We start from the raw sequence: 17303 nt of genomic DNA, 5'->3' as shown, positions 1-17303 counted from the left end.
GTCTGTTCATGTCTGTCGCAGGTAGATCCACTTCCATCAGTTCATCATCTCATGGTAGATTCACCTCTATGGGGTTTCTGTCCTCTGACAGGTGTATCTGGGCCACTTGCAATTCTCCGTGTAACTGGTGTGCCTTGGCAATTCTTGTGCCCAATGGGCAGCCTGTCTCTTTTGCAAGCAACATAGCATGGAGGAGCCACCCCTCAAAAAAGGGTCCTCAGCCACCCTAACCTAAATTAGTTTTGCTCTTCCTTCTTTCAAGACTGGGACAATCTTTGAGGCATCATTTATATTTACATATGTACATTTATATGTACATTTCCCAGGGAAAAATAATCTTGTTTTTTTTTTTAATAGGTGACTTTGCTGCCAAAAACTGGGTATACTTTCAGAATAGGGGGAAGCACTTTCACCAACATGAGATTTTATGTGCAAAGTAAGAAGGCAATCCTTGTGTCGTTGGCTGCTTCATGCTGACTTCATAAAAGGACTTATATACTGTCCCATCTTTGGGCTTTTCAAAGATATCTTGCCGAAGTCATGGATTTAAGTTAGATTTGTTAAAGGTCTGCTGGATCGCTTAGTCCTTTCACTGTGGGTCTGTGCAGAGTTATTTCTCATGAAGTATTTTCACTTTAAACCTTTTCATTCATGGTGATTTATTACTGTTTTATTTCTAATGTTTATGCCACACATAGTTTCTCAGAGGATCAATTTTTCAGGGCACTCAGTGCTGAAGGTACTCTGCATTTGTGAGACGGCACTGAGATTTGGAGTCATGAGGGAGGCATTATAAAATCACTGGCTGGGGGTTTGGTGATGAGTTGCTAAAATGCAGCTCTGTAGGAAATGGCTGGATTTATGATACTATCATCAGAGATTACAGTCCGTTTCAAAACTGAATTTCAACAGTTCCAATTATTTACATCACTAATTATAGTAATATTTACAGCTCCTATACAGGATATTCCTTTCTACTTAAAATTGGCTTAGAGCAATTAAAATTTTTGTCCCTGATTTTAGGGTAACAAAAATCTGTTTTTTAGGTACACCTATTTTTTCTTTATTAAAAATAGTACTTTTTAAATTAACTAAAATTTGAACAAAAAAGTTTTTTCCTCTCTTCATCTATATCTACTTTTGATACTGATTAGGAATTTCTGGATCCAAGTTCTAAATGACTGATGACGTTTTTATTATTTGATATTTTCTGGAAACTTAAAGAGGTTTTGTTCTTTTGAATTTACAATAACCACTGGTTTTAGTAATTATATTTCACTGAACTGTGGTCTTAATGAACCGTTATGTTTCTCTGAGACTTTTGTAACTCAATACCACATTTTGAAGTTAGATGGTAAGATCCCGATTATGTGTATATTAACTCTGCCAACATCTTAAATAATTTACATTTTTAATGATTTCAGAGTACCTGTTCTGAAGGATATATTTAACCTTACTCTTATGAAGCGATTTCTTAAGAGAGGAATACTTTTAATCCAAAGAACTAAATTAAGTTTGTGTGCCATCAGCACTGCCAGCCTGCAGCCGGGACACAGGCAGTGTGCAGGGCATGATGGCTCCTGTAATGGCAAATGATTTTGTGCACGTTGGTACACTGGCTAGACACAATTCTCTCCAAATTCTTTCGGTGTTGCTTTACAAGATGAATAAAGATCCTTTGAAATTAAAGCTGGTACACTTAGAACAAATAACAGGAAATGCCTTTTTATACAATAGGTAGCCTCCCTTACAGGTAGGTCTGAGCCCATTTCCAGTTGTAGGGTGGTGTTTTCAGTTGCTTGTAATTCTGCTGAACTTTAGGCAATAAGACTGAACGTTTCCATGTCAGCAGTTCTATCTAAGGCCCAAACTGGAATTTTTATGCAAAATGTTCAACTTTTTCCAAGACAGATACTAGCATGGACTTTATTCCCTTATTTAAAATTCCTGGCACGTCCAACCTGTGGGCCACATGCGGCCAGTGCCACCCTGCAGCCAGCCCTGCCCTGTGCCGTTATGGTGGCAGCTCTGCCCTGCTGAGTGGCCTGGCCCAGCCATGGAAGCACCCCCATGGACAACAGCCACACACTGTGTACCATCATCACTGCCAGGCTGCACTCGGGACACAGGCAGTGTGCAGGGCATGATGGCTCCCATAATGGCAAATGATTTTGTGCACGTTGGTACACTGGCTAGACGCAATAACAGTGAAATATATGCAGCTGTGTTTGGTGTTTTGATTAAGGAATTTGAGAACAGGTTTGAAGATTGCTGAAAAAATCAATTTTTGTGTATTTGCAAATGCATTTTGAGTCAGCATGTAACTACATTACCTGTGAATTTTCAAATGGAGCGTATATCCATGCAGATATTCAACTCAAAATGTCAGTCATGTTTTGTGTTTTTATTGCTTTTAAAAAAAGTGTTTTAATAGAAATATATATTAAAAACATTTTGTTATGTACATCATCTGTGCCATATGTTTTATATGTGGTCCACAATAATTCCTTTTCATGCAGTCTAGGCAAGCCAAAAGGTTGGAATCCCATGCTGTGGAGGTAGAACACAGGAAAAATGTTCCTTTGTGAACATTTACTGCAGTGCTGTATGGATTTGTGTATGATAGGCCTTTGTATAAACTTGATTCTCAAGAATGCCATGCTAGAATTTTCCCTAATGAAAATTATATACATTAAAACTGCATTTAGAGAAAATATAGAGGTGGTGAAAATGCACTTCTAAATTAGGATGGACATGACAGGTATTGTATAGCCTTTTGAAACTTTACTTTTGTGATCTAGCAGTATTTTTTCCCCGTGTATCACCATCATAACCTTAAACGCTAGCTGGTCAAATAAGATGAAGCCAACCCTGGATAAAGGGTTTGGTGCATAAGCAACAGGTATTGTGGGTATCAGTTGCATAAAGAACACTGCTATTCATGGAACTGTTCTGCCAAGTGTTGCAAAATTTGTCTGTAGCAAATAAAGCACGGGGCATAGGAAGCAAAGAAACAGTTATGGATAAAGTAGTTGAATTCAGCCATGGAGAGAAAGGTGTTTCAACTCTGTTACAGTTTTTTTCCTTGTGACTCAACACCTGTTCAAGATTTTTTATATTTTATCTTGTTTCTTTATGTAGAAATTGAGACGTCTGGGACTGATTTGCAGAAATGCTGGATGTTCATACACGTAATTTAGGTCTCTAACTTGAACTTATTCAAGTTTTAGGATTCTGAAATTGGATACCCTGAGACTATTGTTGCTCTAGGTGAAGTGCAGATAATTTCATTCCTACTTTCCAAGATGCAATAAGAAGATTAATGACTGATGAAAGATGTAGAAAAACTCCGGAAGAAAGTAATATCCCTACCTTGATAGTAGGATTTGATTGGTCTGGTACAAAAAATGATACGTGTATAGAATGATCTCTGCTGTGGACAGAATAAAAAAGGGGACCTGTCAAAGGATAAAATATGATTACCTGATTAAAGACAATATCCTATCATATTTGTTAGAGGGACAAATTGAGCTTGTACTGGCAATTATTTCCTAACTTATGAATGTTTGACTTTGCAATCTCCTAAATATTCTTTTCATGCAGCAATTTTTTTTAACATGTGATTTATGTTTCAACTGGGGAAGAGGATGGTGAACTCGTTATGAAGAGAGTCTGAAATGTGAAACCGTACAGCAAAAGACTACAAATTTAGCGATAGCTATTTTTTGGTATATGAAAGTAGTGCTTGCTTGGTGATATGTTGGTATCCAATGTTCTGTAGTTACTGCTTTGAGAGATCTCTCTGTAGTTGCAGTACGTGTGGAGGTGAGCCTTCTTGGAACCTTCGGGGGCAATTGCAGTGGGAAATTCTGCCCAGTTGCTGTCTGTCTCTGCTCTTGGATGAGGGAAGGCTTTCCCTTTAAGGGCTTAAAACCTTTCACTTTTATTTACAGAAAAAAATACCACTTGCTAGGGGCACACTCTGTGGAAAATAAAAACAACCCTGTTCTTCTGTATTTTCTATTCTGTAGGTAAAATACAAAAGAGACTTTGAAGAAAGCAAAGGAAGAGGGTTCAGTATTGTGACCGATACGCCCGAGTTACAAAGACTGAAAAGGACTCAGGAACAAATCAGTAATGTATGTGACTGCCACCTCAAGTGGTTGGAGGTGGAGAAATAGTGTGTCTAAGAAAAGGGGTGTTTGTTGATGTTTCTGATGCAGTCTGTGAGAGTGAAGAATCTGATTTTGGTGAGTGATTTGTGTATGCTAGATTTTGAAGTGTGTGCAACTTTATGCCATGGACTTGTACAGCACATTGGCAATGTGTGTTCACCTCTCCAGATTTCATCAAGTGTGCTCATAGTACTTTATATAACAAAATGCTTTTACATTTTTTTTTCTTTTTTCTTTTTTTCTTTTTTTCAATAATCTGCTGGGAAATTAGAATACTTTTGTACCTTTGATTTAGATTTGTTATATAAATAACATAAACTATCAAGTGATTTTTTTTTTTAGCAGGGGCTGTTGAATCTTAACCTGCAAGATGAAGCTTTCAAAAATCAAATAAAACTTTAATACTGAGTTTTAAAAGAAAATACATGCAAGACAGTATTCAAACGTTGAGAAGGGAATGGCAAATAGAAAACCTTCACCATGTGTTTCACTAGCTTGAAAAGTGAATGCAGAATGCTTTCAAGAGTGGGATATTTAAAAATAGTACTTTTCTGGAGTTACATTTTCATTGAAAAAGTTATTTATGTTGTATTCATTTGTAACACACTTAACTCTCTACATGATGGAGGATTGGGTGACACATAGTACAATTTATGATACATGTAAAGCAGGTAACAACCAGTGTGTATACATACCACTGGTTTTTCCTAACTTCTCTCCTGGTTATTCTGCTTCTACTAGAACTTTTCTCTGTGTTTTTTTTTTTTTTTTTTTTTACAATTAAAAAAAAATCATTTTTAGTGATAAAATACTAGCATAGTGTCAGACTGCAATTATGATCAGAAGAAAATGAAAATCAGGGTGTTTTTTTTTTTTTTTTACTTGAAAGAAAAATATTTTTTCAAGTTGGGAAATTATTGGAAAAAAGTTACTAAATAATAGGAATTTGTCACAGCAATGGAGATAATCCATTCCTGTTAAAATCTTCACCACTTAAGATTTTGATGTCCAGAGCTGGTCTTTGAGGTGAAAAATTGAGGTTTCATTTCCTGGAGCCTTGGCCATTTGGGAGGACAGTTAATTTAAGAGCTGTGCAGATGATCCTGGGTAGATAAGCTCATATCTTATGTTAATGTTGGGGCCAACTGAAATTTCTGATCTGTGAGACAGAAGGATGCATCCTTCAGAGTGCCAAAACGCATTGCCATTAAGACTTCAGTTTGGGATCTGGGAAACTTCAGTGAGTCCCTGGTTTTAATCAGCTGCATTTTTATTCAGACCAGGAACTTAACTTAGGTCCTCACATGACCTACATAGCTTCTTAGAGCAGGGGTGATTCTTTTGTGTGGGGTAGTTCTGGAACACATCAAGGAGATGAAACGAGCAGTGCTCAAATGCTTAATCCCTTGTGTGGAACTGTTCCGTGAGGAAAGGTCGAGTGGGGTACCCTACAACAGGCCTGTGGTATTCATTTTTGGATATCGGCGAACCAAGAAATTTAATTTACATCTTCCAAGCCTAGTACCCTCAACATCAGCACGTAGGATGGTATGACACAGCTTATTTACATACTCTTTCTCTTGTTCAAAGCAAGTTGGGTTTTCCATTGTTGAAATGCTGGAAAATTAGAGTCAAATTCAGGATGTTTTGTGAGATGGGAAGTAGTTTTCTCCCCAGCTCTATTTTGGATTGGGATAAGGGGTTTACTCTTCTAGCAGAAGACCTTATTGCATAATGTATGATGCTGTCTGGCACTAGAGCCAAATATATTTATCTGCTTTTCCAGACCCAGAAATATCTTTCTAAAGGTGAAAACTGTTTTATTTTTTTTTTCCTGTTTCAATATACAGCTCTTCTCTCATCATTCCTAACTACCCCAGCCTTAACAATGCAAATTTGTTCCTCCCAGTCTTAACACAGAGTTGTTTTATTTTCTTGATGTGTTTAGATGACACAGATTTTAAGTCATGGACTTTATTAGAAATAATTAATCTAGATAAAATGGAATTTAAAAATATGCATTATAAAGGAAATGGCATTTTGTTTACATTTCTTTAAATTAATCTCATTTGATTTATAGCCTTATATCCTAGAAAGGTAATTCTGCATTGGCCACAACTTGAATCTAATTAGCAAACTCCTGTATTATAGAAATGCATTCCACACAGAGTAGTTTTTATATTTAGCAGATAAACATATACATCATGGACTAAGGATCTAAATAAGGGTACAAGACATTGAGAGGTAAGCACTTTAATAATTTAAAAAAAAAATTACTTTTTCTATGTAGCAAAATGGAAGAATGCTAATATGTACATATATTTAATTTTCAGTTTTGTTTTGATTTCATCTTGAAGTATTAGAAAGTTCTCAAAGACCCTATTTGAAACAAAGTTGTAGCCGCTTCCTTGAAGGGGTAAGTGCATAGCTATTTTTGATGAAAATAAATAACAATGATAGGTATTATCTAGTGGAAATCTTTTTAAAATATTGTCTTTTGCCGTGATAATAAGTTTTGAAAGGTAGATTAAAACTAACGCAGTGCTCTGATCATTGAAAGAGTATCTTATGCTATCAATATAAACCCTATGAGAGAGAAGAGAGCAGGGGGAGTGAAGGGAGAGTGGACTGATGGAGGGAGGTTGGAGTTCAGTTGCTATTTTGCCACCAGCAATATTACTTCTGAAGACTTAGCCCAAACTAATGGAATTTGTTTCATAGCATGGTGGATGTATCGGAAACAGAATGGGATTTCTTGGAAAAGAAAGAAATGTACTCTCATGTTCCTTATTCTTTTTAGCATTAGAAGCCTTATTATGTGGATGTATAGCATGCTTGTTAGAATCACAAAGCCTCTCTGGGACTTTCAGGATCAGCTACTGCAATCTACAGCTGTTGCAGCTTAGTACTGAGCTAGCTTGAGAGGTGTAAGCCAGGCATACAAGCTAGTCTTGATTGATGTAGAGAATGCTACATGAACTAAGCAGCTTTTTTTACTGATGGGTTTGTAGGACTTCCTTTCTATGGCTGACCAGGCATTTTAAAATTATATTAATTAATGTATGTGAAAATGCTTATAGCTTACTGTTTGTTTTCTTTTTTGCCAATTATTTGAAATATAAGGTTTTCATCACTTCTGCTGCAAATGAAGTTTCTTGGCACTGAATACAAACAAAATGTTGGCGTGTTAATACAAACAAAACTTATGCTGTTCATGTAGAGAAGTGTGTTAACTGCTAAAACCTTGTGGTATTATTTGTCTATTTAGAACTTTGAGAGAGAAGATTTTCATTATGAATGCAAGTGTTCTCAAGATCAAAACAAAACGTATTTTGATAGGTGATTTTGCCATTAGGCTAACTGTAAACTGATCTTCCAGGTTAAGGTGGTAAAAGAACAGAATAATTAAAGATGGCAAAAATCTATTTATTGATCTCTCATAACACATGGCTAAATGAAGAAGTAGGAGCTCAATCTAATAATCTTTCCTTTGGGGAAATTAAACACTTAAAACAGTTCACCACAATGAGCTGCAACTTATTATACTTTTATGTCTAGCTGTATGGTTTGAAGCACGTTTTATCCTTTGTGAAAAATCTTAAATCTATTCCTGGTAAATCTCTGCAAATTTTATAGCAAAGCAAAGGTGCGTAGAAGTTGAGGTGGTGCAAAGCTTTCACTAAGATACAGGCTTAGTTCTTGAATAGCAGTTTTGTTAGATTGTGTGACTGGAAGGGTACATGGAAGCCTTCGTAGGGGTTGTCCTCATTACACTGAGCGGCATTTCTTACTTCCACTTTCATGACTAATATGACCTTAAGTCATGTGGGAGCAAGTTGCAACTTACATCTGTGCCCTTTTTCCATATGAGGAAGATTGCAAAATTTGCAAAATTTGGTCTTGCAATTCCGTTATATGTAAGTGACTCCATTTCCAGCAGGTATAAATTATATGTAAAATGGGAACTGTACCTTAGGGTAAAAAAGGAAAATAAGAAAACAGATCAGATTTGGTTTACAAAGCATATTTCTAAGGTATCCCACTTTGGTTAAGACCTTATATGAGGAAGGAACATCCTTATCAAAGAGAAGAATTTTATCATTCCTCTATGTAGAAGGAGATGAGCTCTGCACTGATGTTAGTGAACCTAAGTACAGTTGATTTTGTTAAAGCTGCAAATACAGCCAGCTAGTTTTATTTAGACACCCTAATTCCAAAGAGTAAATTAACAGAACTCTTTGATTATTTGTATGAAAATAATTTCAAGCATTACATTCAAATACAATTGAATTGTAATGCAAAACTCCATTTTTCTTAGGTATATATGTTATGATGATATTCAATAGAATTTTGCAAATGAAAAGCTTGTAACATTCTTAAAGGCAGCATGTGAATTTGAATATGAGAGGCTACAATGCTACATATTCAGTGTCTTTGATTTTAAAATGTTGCATGCTTTAATTTTATTTATTTTTTTTATGTTAAGGGTTAACTGCCTTCAGTTGAATTTATACAGCATCAAGGGAGGTGATGGAGGACCAAACATCTTTTTTTTTGGAAAAAAGACATGAAGAAAAAATTGCGCATGGCCTCAGATGTGGTACAAATGTATATGCATATATATATATGTGTGTGTGTGTGTGTGTATATATATATATATAAAACCAAAGGAGGAATTAATGTCATATTACTACTGTACTTGTGTACTTCTGCACATCTGTAGTTAGAAACTGGCCCTAACAGATACTGAGACATAGCTCCTCTTTTGAATGTACTGGCACAGTTGATCAACCAGTTTACTTGCTCAAATGTAAGGTGGTCTCTCAAACTGCCAAAACAGACTGTAGAGAAAATTGGCAGAAGATGCTATGAACAAGACCTGGAGTTTCATTTGCAGTATTCATGGTGTAATGCCTGCAGATACTTGTCTCTAAGGACTTTTTCCCTGCATTGAACTCAGGTGAAGGAGAAGAATAGTATGAAAGGAAACAAGAAAAACTGATTGGAACATGAATGTCTACATTTCACAAAACCAGCCATGGCACATCAACAAAGAGACTGGGTAAGCATGTTAAACTGCATACAAAAAGAGCTTATATTATTTTAGTCAGTGCTGGGATTTTCAGTGCTTCTGAAGTGATTTACACTGATCTGACTGTGTCTATATTACTAAGCATGATTTTTGTTGTTTCATTTATAAAATACGCATATACAACAACTGTATCTTTTTACATAACAGGAGTAGCAGTTTATGAACTGCTGCATGCATGTAGCAGACGTGCAAGATTCAGCTCGCGATGGTGCTGATTGTCGTCGTCTTCCCTTGACAGTTTAATGCAGCTCCAAGAGCTATTAATTACTTGGCTAATTCCACACAACTTCATTTCAAATACGCTGCCTGTAACTCATGTAATTAAACAAATAGCACTTGTATTCAATCACATTTTTTTCTGATTGGAAGATAGGAGGTTGAATATGTAATTCTTATTCCTAATATAAGTGTACCTCTGTAAGAAGATGGAACTTGTACTGTGCTCTTATGCAGTAAAGCATACATGTACAGAGTCATTTCCAACCTTTTCCCAGTTCTGGGTTCCTCTTCTAGCCTTGCTTTTTATATATGCATACAAATAGAGACTCTGAGAAGCCCACTTGTCCTTTGGCTTTCTGACATTTCTATGTTGAAGTATTTTGACTTCTTATTCTGAGTAAGTATATATAATTCTGCATTTAAATGCAGAGTCCTAATAAATGCTTTGGAAATGACTTAGGAAAAGAATCACATTAATTTTAGATGACAATGAATATTTCCTGCAAAGAGATTCTTATATAACTTCACATACTCTGTAACTTTCAGAAATTTGTATGGTGACTGAACACATCACAGAATCACAGAATGGCCCAGGTTGGAAGGGACCTTGAGGATTTTGAATCTCCAACATCCCTGCCACAGGCTGGGCCACCAACTTCCCATTTAATACTAGACCAGGCTTCCCAAGGCCCCATCCACCCTGGCTTTGAACACCTTCAAGGACGGGGCATCCACAACCTCTCTGGTCAGTCTGTTCCAACACCTCACCACTCTCTGTAAAGAACTTCCCCCTGACATCCAACCTAAATCTTCCCTCCCTCAACTTAAAACCATTTCCCCTTGTCCTCCTGTTATCTACCCTTTCAAAGAGTTTACTCCACTCCTGTTTATAGGTTTCCTTTATGTACTGAAAGGCTGCAATGAGGTCACCCCGCAGCCTTCTTTTCTCCAAGATGAACAAGCCCAGCTCCCTCAGCCTGTCTTCATAGGGGGGGTGCTCCAGTCCCCTGATCACCTTTGTGGCTCTTCTCTAGACCCTCTCCAACAGCTCCCTGTCTTTCTTGTACTGGTGGCTCCAGACCTGGACACAGTACTCCAGATGGGGCCCCACAAGAGCAGAGTAGAGGGGGACAATCACCTCCCTGTCCCTGCTGGCCACCCCTCTTCTGATGGAGCCCAGGATACCATTTGCTTTCTGAGCTGTGTGAGCACACTGCTGGCTCATGTTAAGTTTTTCATCCATCAGGACCCGCAGGTCCTTCTCTGCAGGGCTGCTCTCAAGGACTGCTCCTTCCAGTCTGTATAAACGCCTGGGATTCCTCTGGCCCAAGTGCAAAACCTTGTACTTTGCTGTGTTGAACCTCATTAGGTTCACCCTGGCCCACCTTTCAAGTCTGTTTAGATAGAAATCATGCTAATTGATCAGCCTTTGAGGATGCTTTTCAGTGTATATTCAACTTAATAATTCCATGATTTTATGAAAAAAAATTAATAATACTTTAATAATGATTATTAAAGTTAGGAAAATACTATGTTAAATTAGCTCCTGTATATGTTAATTCTTTTTCCTACATTTTCAGTAAAAAATCAAATTATATAATGGCCTGTTGCTCTCTTCACTTCTTCCTACTTTGATCTCCATGTAGAATAGTCAACAAGCATTCATCCTTGTAATACTTTTTCATTTGTTATATTTTTACTGTGCCAGACAATATCCTTTACACCATAAAATGTTCCTCTGAGAACAACCAGTAACTTCCTTCTGGACTTTTCCTTAAAGCTTCTTTCTCACTTCTTTACTGTATGGAATCAAATTATTTTCAGTATGTTATAAGAAATGGGAAGGTGTGGGAATCCTCTTTTATGCAGCTCTTATTTACATAAAGAACTAAACCACAGAGATTAAAGTATTCACACTTAACCAGTTAGTGGTACCCAGAATAAGCCCTTGCCTTCTATGTTGGCTGTCCATTAGAGGCAGAGAGAGGCACACCTTTGCTAAGGAATTTTACAGCTATTTACTGGAAAGGAAGGAATCATTGAGAATCTGGAGCAGTGTGGTCCTGTTGCACCAGAGTGACACTGACTTCTTTCACTGTCCCCATACCCTTCTCCCAGTCTTCCAGTTTTCTTAATCCCTGTGATGTGTATGACAATAAATCCAAACACATGGGAAAAAAAAAAAAAGTAATTTTTTTGCCTCTGAAATGCCAAGATGAAGAATACTTTTTGGATGGTCATCTACTCACTACAGTCATTGTGTAAGGATCTGTCAGTACACATAGAATTGAATAATGTAGCAAACTTAAGAACAGGAAAATTTGCAGGAGTGAGTCACATTAGGTCTTATTCCATGGGTGTAGCAAAGCCAATATCCATCCATGATACTCTTCACCTGCTGAAGATCAGCTACCTGGTCCAGAGCAGGAAAAGCATTAGAATGTATCTGTAATATGTTGAAAGATGACTTATTTTATGACACAAATGAAAAGATGCATAACTCTTCAACAGACAGAATGGAAAGATTTTTACCAATCAGTAGCTGGAAAACAGAATTGTGCCCAAGAGAGGCAACTGTATTTGGAAAAGCTGTTAGTGTTAAAAGCAGGAATTTATAATAGTCATCCGTGGATAGTTTGAGCTATTATATCCCATACTGCCTGTAAAGGCATTAGGTGTGTAAATTCAGATGAGTGTTTGGGTAAGTCCATTGAAATATTAAACCCAAATGAATAGTGAACTTATGGTGAGCTACAGATATGTGAAAACAAACCCTCTGTATCATCAGATTGTCTAAAATGGAACTGCTTGTCTGTCAGAGCTGAGTTTTTGGACTTGACTGACATGTGACCTTGGGACAATTTCTGCTGGAAAAGGATCTTTTTCAGCAGCTCAACAGTGAGCAGTGAAAACTGCTCAAAGAATCCTCTAACTGTGAGGCTGAAACTGTCCTTAGAGATGTAAGAGGAAATATTTTAGCTTAAATGGATCTGTGGTAGTTGAAGGAAGCAGATGTGACACCCTTGTAGGTGCTTTTTAAATAATCTTATTCCATCTGGCTTTATTCTTAGACTCAATCAGAATAGAAACATTTTCACTCTATTGAAAAAATAAAGGTTTTTGGGGATAGTAATGCTTTATGATTATTTTTTTTCCTGGGATTTCAGAAGTCTTTTTAATATAAGAAATTAATGTAAATATTCCTTATTTTCTTCTGTATCACTGTTTTCATATAAACTAAGTGATAGCAAAAGCTGTTGAGCTTTTATGAAGTTAAAATATATCTCAAAGTTTCTAAAAGTTTTCAGTGATGTTCCAATAGAGAATAGAATAGTCTTTCTGATTCTAATTGAAATAAATATATTTGACAGAATGATTTTAACTTTGCTTACTGTATTGACAGTATAAATTGAGTTGTGTCGTGTAAATAAAACAAGCCATCTAGAGACGTCTGTAAAGGTTAGAATTTAATAAATAGAAGGTTAGAATTTAATAAATTACTGTTTAAATGGGTCAACTCATGCATGAGAAATGAATGCTAGTTGTAAATTGGATGCAAACCTGTAGACTTTAAGGGGAATTGAATCAAATGGTAATCTAAATTTGTTGATAGAGATGTTCTGATACGTTTTCCCTTTGAAAAACAGCAACAAAGGTAACTCTTACAGAGAAATAATTAAAACACATGTTTGTGTTAGGTTAGAACTATGTCATTCAACTTCAGAACTTCAGAAGTCATTGTATTCATTTATGTCACTGGCACTAGTAAATTTTACTTTGACATTGTTAAACCCGTATTTGGTTACACCAGTGTTTGAGTTGATGGGATGCTTTACATAAGATACACTTTAATTTAGAGTGGTCTCCAATCTAGAAGGATACATCTTGGGCTTTTTCTGTTTAAAATAATAATAAAAAAGAAGTATATGTTTCACCTTCTATTTATATATAATATTCAGATTAAATAGTAAGGCAACTTTCTTATGAAAAATTTAAGCAATTTAAGAAATAATTAAATAATCTTCAAATATATAATGCAGTGTTTAATGAATTTCATTTTAATCCATGGCAATTACTGTTTCTTGTCAGCAGATGCAGAAGTAAAACCTTAAGTTAATGTACAATTACTAAATACTCTGAATATCCTAACTGGAGTCTAAAACAGCTATGTAAGTGTAAGCACAGAATTAACGGTTAATTTCTTTTTACGTTTTGCTCCAGTATTGACTAGCACATGTACTGCTTTGTACTGCAGTTTATGCAACAACAACAACAACAAAATCAGTCTGTAATGAAGACAAATATAAAAAGTGTTCTTTAGCAACTATTGTAAGCATCAATCTCTTATCTGACTGGTGTTTTTGTCTTAAAATGCAGGTGACTTCAAGACAGTTTATTTGGAAGGTTTCTGATGTTTAAATGTATGGCTTTGGCTTTTTCTGTTATGGTGCTATGAAACTAAACAATTATGATCCCTCCTTCCCTCAGTTTTTTTCTTATGTCACTTGAATATATTTAAGCAATATCAAAATCACTCATTATTTTTAATGAGAATGTATTTTTGAAGCCCGTGGTTTTTACATACAGTAAAAAGAAAATGAAATAAAATCTCTTTCCATAGTAACTCAACTTGGGAGCTAATTAAAATTAAGTTTTTAAAATGCCAAAAAATTAATTAGCCCAAAAGTTGAACATCAGGAGTTAGTAACTCCAGATATCCTTGAATAGTTAAGTGCTTGTAAGGAAAAGATAATTTCTAATTTCCTCATTTTCCTATGTTGTCCGTTACTGGCTTATCATTGCAGCTTTTAATTCTGCCTTATCTGATGTTTTTGTACTGCACATCAGTTGCTAGGGCAGCATCTTATGCAGTAAACCTCCTGCTGAAGAACAAGATGCTCTGCTTCTTCTAAAGCTAATACCATCTTTAATCTTGATCCCTGGAGATTTGAATGTCTCACCCTTATAATGCTCACAGACTTCATTGACCTTGACAGCAGGGGAATCTGGTCCTCTGTGGCACTCAGTTATTTTTTTTACATGTTAACACATGTGTCTGTGATTTCCTTAGCCTGTCAGTAGTTACATTAGTTGTGACAAAGCCAGCACTGTAGTAAGTGTAATGATTAAACTTTTTAACAATCCTGACACAAGAGAGGAAGTAGACAAAGTTTGCGTGTGACATTTCTGCTTATGTCTACAGAGACTAAGAGTTTATTTTTCCAAAAAGCAGATTAGAGTGTCACAGGTATTGATTTCTAACTGTTTCAGTTCTGTTCAAATAATGGTTTAGTTTCAGAAATGGTTGTTTACTCTTTCTTAAGTTCTTTCTCTGGCTTATGCTAATTTACTCCTCCTGTTAGCACCCACAATATTTTAATATAAATCTTTTAAGTATTTTTTCAGATCAGCCTTGAGTTATTTTTTTTTTCTCCTGTCTTTTCACATTTAGTAAGTTAGCAAGCTTGTGTGGCTAAATACTGGCCTTTGGGGAAGACCATTTCTGAAGAAAATGATATTTGAATGGTGATTATCTTGAACTTCAAGGCTGGCTGTCTTCAGCCTTTCTGAGCCTCAGTTCTGCTGCCCCTGCTTTGTATCTGTCCTTCCCTTTCTCCATTAGAGAATGATGGCATAAATGGAAACCCTAATCATTTTGGCCAGACCAACCATTTTCCAGCCCTAAGAAGTGAAGTACACTTCAAAGTTATGTCTGTCTTTGATGTTAACTGATTTTTGTAGGATTTGGCATAATAGGGTAGCTGTTCCCAGTTTCCAGAAAATGAGTAGGTATATGGCTGAGAAGAATAGTGGGGTTGGTGTGAGTTTTGGCACAACAGCAAAACTGATCTTTGAGGAAAAAGGAAGATTGGAATATGAGAAAGCTGTGGTAAGATCCACCCTGTGCAGGATCAGGGCAAGATATAAGTGTTTTCAGGGCTGTTACTCAGTGCACCAATACTGGGCAGAGCTGGAGCCACTCGGTAGCACTGATCCTACAGGCACCACTAATAGGAAATTAAGGAGTCAGGGAACCTGAGAAGGTGTATCCAGCTCACCTCATGTTTTCTTGCCTGCTTACCAGGAAGACCTGCTCTGATGTGGGCTGGGTTACCCTCTTCTTCAGTGTTGTGAGCACAAGGGAAATGACCAAAGGGTTTCTTTACCTGTACAAAGTGAGCTGTAGATATGAGCAGGGCAAGAGCAGCAGGCATGGAATGAGGTCACTTGTTTGGCATTGCCTTTTGTTTAACATTCCTTTCTGTGCAGCATGTGGTTCTGGCTCAGATAATAGCTGGCAAGCTGTCTTGAGTCGAGAAATTATTAGCAGTTGGTTTCCTTTTCATCAGAAAATTACAAGTTTATGAGTGGAAAGGCTTAAAAAAGTTTGGTGGTGATAGAAAATATAGCAGGATTATTGGCTCTGAAGATTATGGCAAAAGATACGAAATCCAATGAGGGATTGGAGATTAAACAATCGGTGTGACTCAAAAAGGGGTCGAACAGATATTGAGAAGTCACAGATAAAAATTAAACTTTCTATATGCACAAAAAGCCAAGTGGGATATGCATATAAAGTAACAGGTAGCATGGAACAGGAAAGGAGAATTTGATTCTTCACTCTGTCTTAAAAGAGGGAGGAACATGGAGTGTAATTTTCAGGCATTGTGTTTGAAAGAAAAATATGACTTCTCTCATGACATCTGTTTGATCTTCTGGTTTTTCCATTACTTTCTGTTATGGACTAGAAAGCCTTTCTGAGACCTGAATGACAGTTTTTTGAAGAGATGGCTAAGATGCAAATGTAACTGGGATATGACAGATGGTCCTTACCTATGTAGATCTTATTGGTATCATTTTTTGAGTGTTATCATTAAGGTATTTGGAAACTAGCCAAGACAAGTAGGACTGAGTGGAGATGAAGGCTGCTAGGTATTTAAAGGTATTAAGAGCCTTTTAAAGCAAAGAATAACCATCAGTGTTCTCGCACAGCCACTTCAGTTTACAGACCAGATATTCAAGAGTAAGATGGCATTTTAGCTTTGTCTGGAAGTGTGATTTTCAAGTGTATCTTCTAATTAGAGTATAGAAAGTGGAGTAATTACAATTGAAACTAAACTGACTGATATGCTCCAGCTGCTAAAGCATATATAGTCCTTCGGACCAGACTTGAGGTATCCTAAAGCTACTCCCATCTCCCATAGAATATGGAGTTTATGCTCTCAGCACCAACTGTTTCATTCTACGTCTGCCCCTGTTATGCTGCAATACCTGCTAATGGAAACATTTCTTATGTTATCCTAGCTAGGAACTAGTTGTCACTTCAATGCTGCATTCCTGTTGGACTCTAAAGTGATAACTGACTATAACAACAGACTTTAAAATTCAGAAAGTGGAAGGGTGGAAGAAGTGGATCCTGAAAATCAGATTGTTGCATGACCTCTGTTTGCCCTGTCAAGGGGTCACTGAGTCTTGTCTGGACTGTGCAGTAAACTTGTAATTTATGTTTGTAGAGGATGTCAGGAAGAAGATTCATGTCTGATGTGCAGGTGCTCCATTAGGATTTAGAAAGACATGGATTGATTAGGTGGTTATTGCCACATGCAAAATTAGCCTGGTCAGAGACCCCTGACAAGGAAGCTTGGTGCATAACCAGAGCACCAGGCTGCAGCTGATAGAGCCTCAAAATGTTAATGGTGGATAACTCAGATAACTTTGGAAATGAATAGGTTTTTGCTCACACACTTCTGATATTCTAGGCCAAAACTTTTAGGAATGACATGCTGCATTTACTACCTGTAGGAACTGACTTTTCC

General features: G+C 36.7%; 1 protein-coding gene across 3 annotated transcripts in view; it reads left to right on the top strand.

Annotated features, from left to right (window-relative positions):
• NEBL (nebulette) overlaps positions 1-17303 on the top strand; it is a 246448-nt gene that overhangs the window by 109885 nt on the left and 119260 nt on the right. For 2 of the 3 annotated variants that reach the window (XM_090142925.1, XM_031614513.2), the window contains exon 4: positions 4032-4139. In XM_090142925.1, coding sequence (XP_089999051.1) covers positions 4032-4139 — 108 coding nt within the window. Of the gene's footprint in view, positions 1-4031; positions 4140-9148; positions 9238-17303 lie in introns of those variants that run through there. The other variant, XM_090142924.1, reaches the window with a different exon arrangement.

This window comes from Phasianus colchicus, chromosome 6, assembly GCF_987193195.1.
Source record: "Phasianus colchicus chromosome 6, bPhaCol1.hap1.1, whole genome shotgun sequence".
NCBI classification, from domain to species: Eukaryota; Metazoa; Chordata; class Aves; order Galliformes; family Phasianidae; genus Phasianus; species Phasianus colchicus.
Note: the sequence above shows the minus strand (reverse complement) of the source record. Positions and strands in the feature narration are given on the sequence as shown.